Here is a 14556-nt window from a genome sequence, read left to right as displayed (position 1 = left end):
GGCCGTGATATCTACATTCTCTTACCTTCATTGCATTTGCGAGGTGACTGGGTCATCCATCTACATGCATATTGCCAGAAAGTAGATGGCCATAGGGGCCCTATGTTAAGCTTTTGCTCATTTATCAGAATTTTTGCCTCTGTTCACGGTTGGGCCAGGCTCCGACTCCAGCTCTCACCAACAGCGACTGGCATCGCGAACGCTTCTGGTCGAGGATGTTAGCCCTCCGAACACGGGCTTTGTTCAACTTTATATTCGGAAGACAGTATGCCGGCATACCACGAGAAATCGATACCAACAATACACACTCGCTCGAAGAACGTGCACCCGTGGTGATCACTAAGACGAAGATGGAGTCTCGTTATGTGGTCATCCCCGAGCCTACCACCATCGTGGTTACATACCATGTCCCAACCAACGCTACAGAGAACACCGACAGCGTTGAGTTGCCGCCGGCTTCAACTGCGCCTGCTGCAGACCTGACATCTGTTCCCGCAGCGGATCCTGCTGTAGATACCCCAGTATTTGCATCATTGATTGTACCTACAACGCAAGAGGCCGAGCCCGTTCCAACGACTGTACCTGAAGCTGGAGGAGAGGCAGCGCCTGAAACTAGTGACGCAAATCTGAACGAGACGACAGTTCCCATCGAACCCATTGCTCATCCAACTTCTCAACCACCCCCACAGGAAACGCCCCAAGAACCCCCAGTGGTTAATGGTCCTGACCCGGTAACAATACCTGTTCAGCCAACCACTGAAGAGCTGCCTAAGGGAACACCAGAAGATGCTCGATTGACAGATGGACCGGATCCGGTGACAACACCTGTCCAGACAACGACGCCGCCGGCACCTCAGGAGACACCACAGGATGCCCGATTAATCGATGGACCAGACCCCGTAACGACGCCTGTTCAGGCGCCTAAGGATACTCCAGAAAATGCTCGACTCATAATCGAGACTGAGTCCTCATCATCATCGTCCTTGTCCTCGTCTTCGACATCTACTTCGGAGGTTCTCCTTTTTGATACTGCGTCCTTCACCTTCACTGGTCCTCCATCTCGGTCAACGACCCTCCAAACCCGATCTGTAACCAGAACTGCTTCTTCCGCTACTGAGACTACTGAAGCATCTGATAGTTTCGTTTTCGATGATGGTGAGACGGGCGCTGACGGAGCTGCGCCGGCACTTAGTACGGCGAGTCTAGCCGACGGAGGCCTTACGACCATTGGCCTCGGTGCGACTGCTGGAAGCGACCATGCCTCGAAAACTGAAAGTCCTGATTCAGCTGTCAAAAAGGACTCCGACAATGCAGGCCCAACTCCAGTCGTTGTAGGCAGTATTGTCGGCTCCATCGTGGGATTGTCTTTCCTGGCACTTGTCATCTTTTGGCTCATCAGGAGACGGAGACAGCAGCGTCGAAGGAGCACTCTTCTCACTCCGCTCGATTTCCCTCAAGGCGGATCTGGCAAGGAGAAGTACGAAATCGACAATCATTCGCTCGGCCCAACGCCTCGCTCTGTCAAGGTCGCTGCCGCTATGAGCGCCAATGCTAAAAAGATTGGTCAACGGTTCCGACAGTCCATGAGCTCTTCTCATGTCGACATGAGCCGAGGAAACTCTCAGTTCGGCGCCGAAAGCCACAGCGCGTCTACAAACCGCGCCCCTAGCCGAGGGAGCGCAGCTCCTGGGCAACAACAGGGATGGTGGTCACGACTTATTGAAGAATCGAGCGTCGTGGACCTCGCAGCAGCCCCCCCTGTGCCGGACGATGGTTATGATGGAAGACGAACTCCTAGCCCCAACCCTTTCTCTGATGCCAACACCATTCGTGCTGCGCCTCGTGGGGACTCATATGGTCACGGTAGCGTCTTGCCTCACGGTTCTCTTGTGCCACCCCCACTTGCCCCTGCTCGGCCTCATTCTTTGGATAACCCGTTCGCCGACGAGAGTTCCAGCTTGTCTCCTGACCCCATGCAACCGCCACCGATGGCCTATAGAGAGCCAGTCGATCAGAGGCAAGGCCCGACCATGTCGCGCAACCTTACACCTCAATCGACAGGTGACGGCGTGAGGCTAAGGCCACAGGAAGTTTGGCGCGGCAACGTTCACTCAAACCCCTTCGACTTGGAGCTCGATGGCCGACACATGTCTAGCATGGGACACATTCAAAACATGCCACGCTATACTGCCGCCAGCTCCTTCTATAGCACAAACCGCCAAACCGTCAGACACTCTCGGGCTGAGAGTTACACTTCACGATATACCAGCGGAGTGAGCGACGTTAGCGAGTGGCCTCCTGTGCCTCCTCAACCTCGTGTACCCAGTATCTATGGCCGATACGATGGATCTGACTTTCCCCCCTCACCTCGACACTCCCGAAGTGAGAGCGACGGCAATATTCTGAGACGACAAACCGGCCAGGCGATGTGAACCCTCATAGCAGGGACACGGAGATTCACTTCGTTCCCTCTCGGCGGAGGACCAACATAGTGGTTCTCCTGGGATACTCATTGGCTCGCTGTAAGACTTGTGGGGTGTTTAAAATAGAAGATGGATAGATGGTGTTGATGTTTGATGTCAGCGTTTATGCTTATGATACCACAGAACTAGGCTTTTCTCCTTCTTTTTCTTTAGAAGAACGCACACTGCGCGAGGTGTCGCTAGAGTCAAAATCAGAAAAGCTTGCTATGCTCCGCCGAGACTTTAGTTTTATACCACTATTAATACAATGTGCTGTTCGTGTCATTTTAACTCTGGGCGTGAATGTGAAGGCGCTCTTGATTGACATTGCATGATGAGGTTACAGGCGTAGTGTAGTGTTCAAATGTGTATGGATGGATGTTAGTAATGCATCAAATACGTGGTGCTTCCACTTCTGGCAGGTTTTGGCAACCATTATTGAGCCTCTAATCGAGTACATGTCTCGAAAGTACTGTTGAACCCCTCTTCAATCCACATGATGCAGTCCATCCAACCAAATAACACGCTTTTTCCATCCCTCGGGAGTTCATGACATCAGACTCAAAACTCACACTTGTAGCATTTCGTCTAGTAATTGGCTCTAGATGGTCAAAAACGGGGTCTCGGAGGCGCGAAACAGACACGACATAGCTACGCGCCAGCTCTTTCGCGCGTAAATTGCCCGTCGCACGCGCGCTTGGACACGGGTTTTTATGCGATGACCTACCCTTGCGTGGAGGAGAAGGTTATTTCCTCACTCGTTTTCGTTCCACATGCAGGCATTGGCAGTCGTATGATCAACATTCTCAAGAACGACTCAGTAATAATGTGAATTTTGAACTCGAAATAGTTAGGTACTAGTAGTAAAGTAAGATGATAGTCACATTGTCCATAAGCCGTTCCATCAATCCATCCAGGCAGTGCCCCCTATTCTCCTGAACCGGCCCATAATGTAATCTGTTTTTAACAATTCTTCACCTCAAACAAGATAAGAGAAACCAACCGCTGAAAGAAAAAAAACTATCCTCCTGGTCTCGCTTGGTACGAGACGTGGTCTTCGATAACCTCCCTTGAAAGACCTTCTTTCATGCCATTGCCGTTTATTCTATAACGCCGTCGCAAATAATGGGAAACCCAGACATGTACAGTGGTGTTACTGTACGCCACGAATAATCGAGGCCAATTCCAAATAGTGAAAAAAAAAGTGCATGCGTGAGTGTCACAACAAGTGCTGTCATGGTATCATGTCCACAAAGAACTCGGATCATATTCACACCATTTCCCCAACCCTTCATACCGACGCTCAGTCGAACGTGAGCCGCCTTTGGGTACCGCTCACGGGTGTCCTAGTTGTCGTAATTGAGATTGGTGTCTTGAAGGGCTTTTGTGCTGGGCTGGGTGTGATATTGACAAATTCGGCAAAGTCGAAAGCTTGACTGGGGGTGGTTGGGAAGAGGTTACCCCCACCAGGCGTCATCATCATCGAAGAAGGTAGATCCATCTGCTTGTTCTTCTGGGGAGGGGTTGATGGGGGCTCCATTCGTGTTCGAGTTGAAGTTCTGACAGCTGGTGATGGCGAAGCAGCGAGGTAGAGAAGTAAATCTGCTCCCTCCTCACCAGTTTTGCCATTGGTCCCTGCACCGTTTTCGCCCTTGTTCCGCTTGCTAACAGACCTGGTGCGCATAGGTGGTGTGCGTGGAGGAGAAGAGCGGATATTGGTAGGGTTGAATGAGTGGATGGGCAAAAGATCGTCATCGTCATCGGAAGGTGCAGCAAAATTGGGTGATGTCAGCTCACGACTCATCAGACGCTGCTGGAAAAAGGAGACATCGGGTCCTCCCGACGTAGTAAAGTGTTGTTGCCGCCTGGGCTTGAGGGGAGACGATCGTGTTAGTTGATGCGAGTTCTTCCATACACCATTACTGCCAAAGGACTTGTGTGCCGTAGGGGAAAGTCGGAATCGTTTGCTAGGGCTCGATGATACATCGTGAAAGGAGGCGAGGTATGTGCGCTTGCGGTGTCCCGTGCTGCCGTTGCTGGAGCCTACCGCATCGGAGAACAGGGGCGCTTTGAGGGGAGAGCTCATGAGTGCTCGGGACGGATATGGGAGATCGGATGCGCTTGATGACGAGTCGGAGAGGACATCTGTAGGCTCGGTCAAACGTTTCCTTCGCATCTCCTCTTCGACTTTTGGCTCGATGGAGTCGAGTGTGAGGTCTTCCCAGCCATGCTTGGTCTTGAATTTTGCGAGGGCGAGGCGGTTTTGCAAACGTCGTGCAATCTTAAAGAGTGGAAATGTCAGTCAATGCTTGCCTCATCAGGAGTAAAAAAGAACAGATTGAATTTTCACTAGTAAAAAGTCAATGGATCAAGTTACTCACTTTGCTCACTTCTGCACGCTTCAGCACACTGTCGACGACATCTTCTGGCTGCTTCTTCCACGGCGAAGACATGATGCTTCTACGCTTGCACTTGTGCTCTACTCTGCTCTGCTGCTAGGGGCAACCGCCGTGAAATTTGAAATTTGAAGTCGAATCGATCGATGTGTTGTGTAAAGTTGGAAAAAAATATTGGTTGATCTTTGATGCAAGTTTGTGTGTCGAATGGCAAGAAATCGAGTCGAAATGGTCAAGGAGTGAATTGTGGTGAGTGGTGGTTGAAGTGGCTTGGGTGCGTGAATGAAGAATCCAAGTTAAGTTGGAGAGAACAGAGCAAGCAAACGCAATCTCGAGGGACCGTTACAGTTGAGTACTGTACCTTATGAGCTGGAGCCTGCTAACCTGGTCTTAGTGGCACGCACTAACACTGCAGTTGCCCGTCATGAAGTACTAGGTACTTTGGCCTTGGTGTAAGCGGACCTGCCCTGTGAGGGGGGCTCGTGCCACTACGGCCGGGTAACGACTCACAGTAGAGGAGAAGCTGAACTGAGCTGGAAACTTTAGTTTGGCTTCTTTGTTCACAGCCTCGAGGTCTTGGAGCTGTCTTTGATTGGCTATTGTGATAATACAATAATGGTTCTTGTTCTTTACATTTGTATCTGCAGTTGATGTTCATTCGACGAATCACTGAAAGAGACTCCCAACTTGCACCATCGTTTGATAAGATCATTAACATCAGATCCAAGACGTCAAGGAACTCTTTTCAGTAGCCGGTCGCTGGGGTCACCAAGTAAATTTGGTCACATTCCTCTGGAAACGAAACCCGAGTTTGCTCGCTAGGCTCGATCTGCCCTGGAAGTTTTAATTAGACATGTATCTGATACTTGAGTACTTTAGGATAAAGTATTTATGCATGCACTTTGCACACGAGTCTCAGCCAATCAGATGCTTCAAATTGGCCCCTTCTCACTCGATCTGACGCTGCTGGGCCAGCAAATGGACCCATTTGTCGTTTCCCAGCTCTCTGTCACAGGCTTCAGCCAGCCTCAGGCTTGAGGTAGTCCATGGTATGCGAGAAAGGCTATAAACTCGGTAATGTCTCTTGATAGGCTTTTCACGACAAGCGAAATGCAAACCCCTTAAACAGATCAGGCCAACACAAGCTATGGTCTCTCTACATCTGTCAAGTCTATGAAAATTTTATACAAAGCTAGGTTACTTATACTGGCGTCAGCCTTTGTCCAGGCTGAACAAACTCCTTTGTTTTGTAGTCCATTGCTCGGTTTGATTGGCTGCAGATTCTCTGAGGGCTGACCAAACTTGGTCAATAATGCATGCAAGGGACCGGCTGACGGAGTATAAGCTTGGCTCTATATCTTGTTTCCTCCACCTGTTTGAAAAGGAGTTGATCGATTGATGATTTTTTATTATCTTCTCTAGACTCTCTCCTGTTTTCGCTTTTGAATGATTTACGTTCTTGGCCGAGTGTATTCAGCACCGATTTGCTCGAACCTCTAGTAAGTTGATATGAGGAGCTTCAACAGCGAGTTGTCTCTTGTCTCTTCTCACTCATGATAACTAATAAGATGGGTTATGGCGATGAATAGGGATGAGGGCTTGCATTTTGGTTTACTTTTATTTTGCGAATGCATTGACCAGGTTATCAAAGCTCTGTTAACTCATATTAAGTCTAGCTATGCTGATCCATACATGCTCTCCTTAACAATTTCGTCTATTGGATAACTCCACAACTCACGTTCGTTGATGATTCAGCCAGCCAATACGACAACACCAATCAAATTCCGTAAATACCCACAAAGACCATCAAAGGAAACGATCTGTAAGTCGACTGATGGCATTGCATCGCAATGTCAATGAGAGTTTAGAAGAGACACATCGTTACTCAATTTGAAAGCGGGGGATCCGAACTCTGATTCCCAACAGCGTCAAAAGAGAATATGAAAATGCCGACAGCACAATTTATTCGGCTTGCATAGGAGTCGGAGTCGGCGTCGTGCTCCCCGATGAAGTTTGTTTGCTGTCTCGGCAGGTCTCAAGGGATTTATATCTCGTTGATGCAAATCTGGAATGACGAATTCACAAGTCAGCATCTTGCTTGCGACAACTCAGACAGCGTCTTTGCTTTCAGACCAAGCTAGTACACCCACGTTATTCCCATAACACGAGGCGTTGTCGTCAGTTGGTCATCATCGTATTCATCAGCTCACCCTCCTAAGATGGATGTTGTTCAATGGTCCCCTCATAAGCTGCATTTCGCATACGTGGACTTTTTGCTTTCGGTTGATAGTTGCCCGCCATTATTAGCATATGTTAATCAAGTCAGGATGCAGGACATTTTTGCAAAGTTGCTCTCCCTTGATCAATTTTTACTTCCCTGTTTACCGTGATGTGGGATCAATCGGCTTATGGTCTCGGAACTATCCTGTTTCGAGTGAGGAGATAAAGTATTACCGACATTATTCAATTGGTGTTGCAGTGGAGGGGGACATGGTGGTGGCCTTGAATAAGCCTCGAATCTGAAACGAGATGGCCAAGGTCTGTACAATCACTATCTTGAAAATGGGAGAAACCTTGAATCCCATTGATTCAATCACTTCTGAGATAGAGTGTTCTGTGTAATGCGTTGGCTAGTCTAGTTGCAGGCGCTAAAAGAACTTCTGCATGGCCTCGCAATCATGGATGGCACCATCAATCAACTGGCTCGTCCCCTGGAAACACCCACCAACAGTCTTGATGTTGAACGTGGGATCTTGAATGGAAACGCAATTTCGTTGGATGGTCTACTATCGGCGGCGGCACGGGATGGCCCCGCCTAGACAAGGCCAGGGGCTGTACTATTATCTCGACGTCATCGAAATTGAGGACTGATGGTTTCAAAATAGCAGCGACTTCGAATATATTATCAAAGGATTGCGCGGTGAATATTAGCCGAATGCTACGATTGCTAGCAAAGTTGATGAACACCAGTGCCTAAGCGAAGACATTGGATGCCGGCCAAGAACTACCATTAGCTGCTCTAGCTGCTGGGATCACTTCAAAGATTGAGTTCCCGCTGGATGCGGCTGGTTGAATTCAATATCAAGCTCCACTGAACTTGTGGTTGTATGCAACTTGGGCCTCGCTGGAGCCCACCTAGATCACGATCGCTTTCAACTCGGCACGTTGTGAGTCTTGGCCCATCATCTGTGGCCTGCCCATAAGCTTACAAGGATGAGTCTGTGACATTTTGATACTGGATCGACCCGAATTGATCAACAGAGATAGACACTGTTGGAGTATAATGTCTCAATGTTCCCGATGGGTTAGCATATCATTCCAATACTGCCGTCTTCCGTCTTCCGTCTTCCGTCTCCCAGAGTGATTCAACCTCTTTCTCGCTCGCTGTCAGTGGCAGCAACAAGTAAGCCACCATCTGGTTGAGCACGCTTGCAACGGCCGCAATAATAAATCGCATCGCTGCAACCCACCAATTCCAGCGGATCCCCCGGCCCAAGCTTGAGCACATCCTCGTTCTCGGCGAGTGCATTAGCAGCACCAGCCACTTTTTGCACGTCTTTGGATCGATTGTGGCCGTCTTTTCGTCCAGTCTGGCCATACAGAACATCTTCCGTCATCTGTCATCACTCGTTGAGTGTCTAGGATCCTAATAAGATATCCATCCTTCTCCGTTCTCCGTTGAACAGGGGTGGAAGGGGACATTTGAGGGTTATCTTTCCAAGGCAGTGAAGAAGATCCTGGGAAACGAAACTGTGGATTTCCATTCATTTGTTATTTCTCTGTTGGTCCTTCCAGAAACCATATTAGGTTCTCATCTCTAAAATTTTGCGCCTTCCCCCTTCCTTTTCCTTCGATCGACCAAGAGGAAGTCAACTGTCGACAACTGACAGCTTCCACTGCTTCCATTCTTGTTACACCCCCCATCGGGATCTCACTCCACCTCATTCATCTAAACTACCACCCCATTCGTTCCTCCAGACTTGCAATACGAGCGCTCTCCTCTCTTACTCTGTCGACCACCGGTTTCTTGGGTACTTCAATCTCAGTCTCTCCCTCACTTTTCTGTCGACTTTGCCTTGGTTTCTTGATCCGTCTCTCGCTTGCCCACGACGCAATTGTCATACAACTTTGACTCTTATTTGGATACGTCTTGGAAAAGGCAGGTCCTAGTCGCCGGCGACAATGGCCCCGACCTTCCTCAACAACCTGCGCCGCCGATCGAGGGCCAGTTTCCGAACCAATCGTTCAACCGACACATCCAGTGATGGTGCTACAAGTCAAGCAACATCGCCCTCGAGCGGTTCCTTAACGCCGCCTTCGATTGATCACCAGTCAGATCCTGCACTTCATCTGCAGGTAAAAGATCAGCAGCAACTCCAGCGTCGACAGTCTCAAATGTCCCAGAGCCAGAGCCAACTCAACGTCCCCACGCGACCGCCGCTATCGTCCAACTCCAACCGCAACAGTGTTTCCGGAATGTCGGGTCTTGGTGCGCCTTCTATCAATGGAAGACAGACTCTTCCAGTGTCACCATACGCTCCAAGAGTGATCAACATCACCGAAAATGCATGGGTATGTCTTGGTGTTTTGCTTTTGAGTTGTTTCTATGGCTAGTGGGCTTTGTGGCGCGCATGCAAATGCAAGCCATATCGTCAGGGGTTAACTGGTACAGAGTTATGCCAAGACTTCCAACAAACATAACTCGCACAAGAAGAAGTTGGAGTGTTGCGCTAACCGTCACCAGGTCTATCAAAAAGTTCTTCTTGTTTATGGCACAATCGGAAATGCCGCCGAGAATCCCCTCGATGGCACCCTTAATGTTTGCCGACTTGACGACAACTTCCCTGCGATCAGCTGGCCCGTTTGCAACTCGCATTTCAAGGCACTGGTGTACCTTCAACCGGGTCCGAACAGATTGCGCTTCGAGTTCTCAAGTCCGAAACTTGCGAACAGCAACAGCTCCAACCCAATCCATGCTTCCTACCTTACTGTTCACATGCTACCCGTGACCAATTCACCACCTTTGCAGCTTGCGATACTCGTTGCGAAGGACTCTCCCGAAACATTTGATGCCTCGCCCGCCCGAGCCGAAAAGGAAGGAAATGGACTGGAAATGGCCGTCAAGAAGTTCAGAATGGCAGCGTACCTGTGGCAGGCCTTCACCTCGGAACAGATGTGGCGGAACAAGCTTGGGCGACGGGCTTTCCGCTTTGATGAAGAATGGACAACAGGCTCGGCCAATTATCGTGACCAAGAGAGCGGTACCATGCGCTCCGAAGCCCGTGTGCATATTATTCGCTCCGACAAGACCCTTGCTGAGATTCGAGATCTTAACAAGGCCCAGCAAAACGAGAAGGCGACCGATAAGGGCGCTTTGTACGGGATCGCTTCAGAGGCCGTCAAGAAATACTTCAACCCGCTGCCGGGGCAAAAGCTATACGTGTCTTGTCTTCTCTTGGATTCTCATTGGGATACGGCAGCAAAGACCGTGACCGGCCACGCCGCTCTTGGAGGAGGGGATGGTGATCTCCAACTCGCCATTTTTGGATCTCACTGCCTTCATAGTTACCCTTCCACTTTCGAAGAGGTTGTGCCTGCTTTCACTGACTGTACTCCAACGGATACAAACCATGTGGCTAATGACTGCAACGAAGCGGGCAGTTCTTGGGAGGCTGCCAATATCGGTATTGGCGCTCATATGCATGAGACAGGCCATCTATTCGGATGTCCCCACCAGGAGAGTGGTGTAATGCTACGAGATTACGTGGTGCTAAACCGTACATTCGTGGCTCGAGAGGCCTATTGTACAAGGACCAAATCCAAAGGTGGTCTTGCACTCCAGGCCGACGAATGTGGATGGCACCGCCTCGACTGCTTGCGTTTCCGAGCTCATCCGTCTTTTCGCCTTCCCAATGATCCTCCGATGAACCCTGACGGTAGTGTTCAAGCCTTCCCTGTCGAAAATGGCAATGTACTTGTTATGGCGGCCACAGGAATTTTCTTTGTTGAGATTTATGCAGACGGTGACGATGTCTGCCATGCTTGGATCGAGTATCCCACTGATCAAGGGACGCCCTCCCGGCAAATCACGCTCAGCGAAAGTGAGCTGCGAGGCAGACTGCCCGAGAAGAAAAGAAAGGGATCTCTCAAAATATCAGTCAAGTCTTACGGGGGAGGATCACTTGATATTGACGATTACAAAAGGTTTACCTCCAAGGAGTCTCTCATTAAGCTACCGAACGGGAAGAGTGCTTTCCGAAGCCAGAAGCTGGGTAGCTCTAAGATGGATGGAAGCCAGCCTACGGAAGCCATCTTTACGAGTGCTGTCAAGCAAGACCGAGTTCTATCCCGAGTGGTCATTTATCACGGTATGGCCGTGGACGGAATGGAATTCATTTATGACGATGATTCCAGGCAGTTGTTTGGAAAGAAGGGCGGCAAAGAAGGGGGAGATACCTTCGAGTTTGGTAAGTTCTTACTCATTGATGGACCGACAAGGATCTAATAGGAGACGTAGATGTTCGTCGTGGTGAATACATCAGTGGCTTCGTCGCGCGATCTGGTTTTTGGGTCGATGGCATACAAATTCTGACGAGTTTGGGTCGCAAGTCGCCCGTTTATGGAAATGCTCATGGAGGAGATGCGTAAGTTTATTCTTGTGTCGCTACAAACTTAGCTGACCCTAGTCACCAGGCACACTTTGATACCTCCTCGAGGATACATCATTTGTGGCGTTTCCGGCTCCTGTGGCCAGTGGTTAGATGGCTTCTCGGTTCTCATCACGCGATGAGCAGGAGCAAAACCACTCGATGTCCAGATTTTTGCACACTCATTCTACAGGATAACAACCAGCCGTCTATGGATAAACATTAATTGTTAATTATGAAGTATGGGAGAGACACGCCCTACCTGTCTTACAGCGGCCAGACAGATACCGCAAGCATTGTTCGGGAATTTTATGTGATACCGGCGTTGGGGTGGTTTTCTTTTGTTTACCGCCTCTGAAAGGAGGCTACACACATTGCATACATACACGCTTGCATATCAAGTTAAGGGGTAACGCATACACAGCATACCATGAGCAGACGCGGACCTGAATAAACACCGTAGGGGATGTCTGATCTTGAAGTCTTTATCGCTCTACGTTCATTCCGACCGTTTTCTGCATGTGTCTAGAACATTTGTGTGTGTGCTAACTATCATAGGTTTCATTTAACTTCGCTTAATGATGTGACGGTGAGCGAGCTTGTGCGAATACGATGCGAATCTGACATGTGATAGTCTACCCCAGAATTTGTTGAGCTGTTGATCAACTTGGTGACGTTGGAGATCCGGTACCATTCTGACGTTCTCCGTATGTAAGATATAGATTCACAAAGATATGCGAATGTGACCATGAACAACCGCCTTGACCTTTGCGTGTGACGAACTGTTGATGGCTAGTGACTTATCAGGAACGGTTGAGCGTCTAAGCCATTGCTATCACGTGCAGCTGGCCAGCACTAGCGCCCACAATGACGGCATCCACCTGAGCAAGGAAAGCAGGACGTCCCTCCGCGAAAGCAGCAAACGCGACGTCGTCCTCAACGTCAACCACTTGTAGAAAACCTGCTCTCTTTTCCCTTCTGCAACTTCACACAACCACCAGAAACATAACAAGTTCTGAACCGCAGAATATCACTCAACTTCGCATTGCTAGTATTCTTGCACGCTTTGAATATTCTCCTTTCGCATCCATCGACACCGCTTCCTGCCACCACAAAGCTTATTACGATTGTCCATTTCCTGTATTCCTGTACGGAACACTGCTGAGGTCGACTTCTCGTTCCGTCCGACTCTATCAACCCTCGCATTAACCAAAAGTCGTTGGAATCGCCGTAGAATGTCTAGAAGGAGCAACACCATGTCGGGCTCCAATGGAAACATCCCCAAGGACCTCACATCCTCCAACAGCCCAGGTAAGCTTTAGCCAAGGATGTAACAATTAAGCGAGTTTGGGTTTCAAGAACTGACATTGATCTTCTGTATAGCAATTGACAAGCAAAAGACTCTTCTTTCTGCCGATGTTGGGCACTTCTCTCTCGTGCGGGCCATGCACCTTGCCGACTTGATTACTCTCATGAATGGTATGTACACCTTGACTACGGAAACCGTCGCATTTGACATGCTTCGTTCTTCAGAAAAATGTGACGGTTTGCTAACTCTAGCGTCATCACAGGTGCTTGCGGTGTCATGTCCATCTTCTCCTCGCTACGATACGCACTTGGCGACCCCAAGGATTTTGACAACCTCTGGCTTGCTCTCTTCTTCCTGCCTTTCGGTCTGTTCTTCGACTTTTTCGACGGCAAGGTTGCTCGATGGAGGAAGAAGAGTAGTCTCATGGGCCAAGAATTGGATTCTCTTGCTGATTTGGTATGTCTCAATGCGCGCATTGTCACTTAATATGGTCACTAATAGGAATACTGTTCAGATCTCCTTCGGCGTCGCTCCCGCTATGGTCGCCTTCACTCTTGGTTTCCGTTCGCTTGCCGACACTGTTGGTCTTACCTTCTTCGTTCTGTGTGGCCTCACTCGCCTCGCACGCTTCAATGTTACCGTTTCGGTTCTTCCAAAGGACGCCTCTGGCAAGAGCCAGTATTTCGAAGGAACTCCCATTCCCACTTCGCTCGGCATGGACGCTATCATGGCCTATTGGCTCTCGCAGCGCTGGGTTCATGACAACCTTCCCTTTGGTGTCTGGTTCCAGGGTTCAGCTTTCGAGTTCCATCCTGCCGTCATTCTGTTCATGATCCACGGCTGCCTCATGACCAGCAAGACCATCCGCATACCCAAGCCTTAAACGATAGCCGATATTACTATTTAACATGGTACGTTGGCTTGGTGTAGTTGCACTGAACGATTGGGTGGAGTGGGGGTCATGTAGTCTGGATCTGAGCATACGTTTGCCTTCACTGGAGGTGTCATGGGATCGAGTAGGGGGTTCAACAGGAAGTTCGCAAGGACAAACATGAGGGACAAAAGGGGTTCCGCGCACACGGTTGAAGATATTTTCATTTGGGGTTTGGGGGTTTGGGCAGGACATGATTCACGCAGCTTATTGAAACAATGGTAGTTCATGATACCCATACATTCCTTATCTTGGTGCTTGGATTTTATGTGACAACTTTGAATCAGCTTCTGTTTATCATAAGCATAGCATTGTGGATAGATGCGTAGTACATGGCCATATCGAGTCGCTCGATGGTCTCAACTATGATTTGTTCGTATGACGTGACAGGCTTGATGTAACATTGTACTGTGATAAAGATGTGACTGACATAGTCGTGATGCGGAAGCATGGCTCTCGATGATGAGGCCTACTTCATAACGAAGAAACAGAGTGCCTGTTCTAGGTCTCTATCATTCATTCAGAACTTTGAGGCAGTGAATCTCGCTTAAGTGAGTGGATATTTGGAACCTAACAGGATCTGAAGTTGGACCATTAGTCCATTGTTCCTGTTGAGCGTTTCCAAGTATCAACCAGCATAAGGTTTAAGAAAAGCTTGGATGTACTCGCAGGTTCTCTGTTTCTAGATGTAATGGCTAGGCATTGGAAGCTGGGTATGACCAAAAATAGAGCCATACGTGATGCCTACGCACAATCTGAGGCTCTGCGGTGAGTGGATCGACAAACCATGATGAGGCTTGGTTGCCGAATT

The 14556-nt window shown here is 49.2% G+C and overlaps 4 protein-coding genes across 4 annotated transcripts; 3 read left to right on the top strand and 1 right to left on the bottom strand.

Annotated features, from left to right (window-relative positions):
- Positions 1-350: 350 nt before the first annotated feature.
- On the top strand, positions 351-2432 carry FOBCDRAFT_127931 (uncharacterized protein; the record flags this gene model as incomplete). The annotated part of the gene is made up of 1 exon (XM_054703378.2): positions 351-2432. The coding sequence occupies one exon, from the start codon at positions 351-353 to the stop codon at positions 2430-2432; it is 2082 nt and encodes a 693-aa protein (XP_054559353.2).
- An 840-nt stretch (positions 2433-3272) lies between these two features.
- Positions 3273-5170, bottom strand: FOBCDRAFT_16062 (uncharacterized protein). Its single transcript, XM_031173828.3, has 2 exons — positions 4844-5170; positions 3273-4743 (listed from the first exon to the last, which is right to left on the bottom strand). Exons 1-2 carry the CDS (start codon positions 4913-4915, stop codon positions 3766-3768), a joined length of 1050 nt encoding a protein of 349 aa, XP_031050613.1. The 5' UTR covers positions 4916-5170; the 3' UTR covers positions 3273-3765.
- Positions 5171-8922: 3752 nt separating this feature from the next.
- On the top strand, positions 8923-11783 carry FOBCDRAFT_16045 (putative peptidase family-domain-containing protein). The gene is made up of 4 exons (XM_031173826.3): positions 8923-9430; positions 9603-11325; positions 11376-11502; positions 11552-11783. The coding sequence occupies exons 1-4, from the start codon at positions 9041-9043 to the stop codon at positions 11646-11648; spliced, it is 2337 nt and encodes a 778-aa protein (XP_031050611.2). The 5' UTR covers positions 8923-9040; the 3' UTR covers positions 11649-11783.
- Positions 11784-12410: 627 nt separating this feature from the next.
- FOBCDRAFT_16039 (uncharacterized protein) lies at positions 12411-13987 on the top strand. Its single transcript, XM_031173824.3, has 4 exons — positions 12411-12816; positions 12889-12984; positions 13077-13270; positions 13329-13987. Exons 1-4 carry the CDS (start codon positions 12741-12743, stop codon positions 13695-13697), a joined length of 735 nt encoding a protein of 244 aa, XP_031050609.3. The 5' UTR covers positions 12411-12740; the 3' UTR covers positions 13698-13987.
- Positions 13988-14556: the final 569 nt, after the last annotated feature.

The sequence above is a fragment of the Fusarium oxysporum genome, chromosome II (assembly GCF_013085055.1).
Source record: "Fusarium oxysporum Fo47 chromosome II, complete sequence".
NCBI lineage: Eukaryota > Fungi > Ascomycota > Sordariomycetes > Hypocreales > Nectriaceae > Fusarium > Fusarium oxysporum.
Note: the sequence above shows the minus strand (reverse complement) of the source record. Positions and strands in the feature narration are given on the sequence as shown.

Bases quoted from the DNA above. Each gene is read 5' to 3' on its own strand.
- FOBCDRAFT_16062 (XM_031173828.3), bottom strand. From the start codon at position 4,915: ATGTCTTCGCCGTGGAAGAAGCAGCCAGAAGATGTCGTCGACAGTGTG. The intron at 4,744-4,843 runs GTGAGTAACTTG...CCACTCTTTAAG, and splicing joins AGCGTGCAGAAGTGAGCAAA to ATTGCACGACGTTTGCAAAA.
- FOBCDRAFT_16045 (XM_031173826.3), top strand. From the start codon at position 9,041: ATGGCCCCGACCTTCCTCAACAACCTGCGCCGCCGATCGAGGGCCAGT. The intron at 9,431-9,602 runs GTATGTCTTGGT...AACCGTCACCAG, and splicing joins ACATCACCGAAAATGCATGG to GTCTATCAAAAAGTTCTTCT. The intron at 11,503-11,551 runs GTAAGTTTATTC...CCTAGTCACCAG, and splicing joins AATGCTCATGGAGGAGATGC to GCACACTTTGATACCTCCTC.
- FOBCDRAFT_16039 (XM_031173824.3), top strand. From the start codon at position 12,741: ATGTCTAGAAGGAGCAACACCATGTCGGGCTCCAATGGAAACATCCCC. The intron at 12,817-12,888 runs GTAAGCTTTAGC...TCTTCTGTATAG, and splicing joins CACATCCTCCAACAGCCCAG to CAATTGACAAGCAAAAGACT. The intron at 12,985-13,076 runs GTATGTACACCT...GCGTCATCACAG, and splicing joins CTTGATTACTCTCATGAATG to GTGCTTGCGGTGTCATGTCC.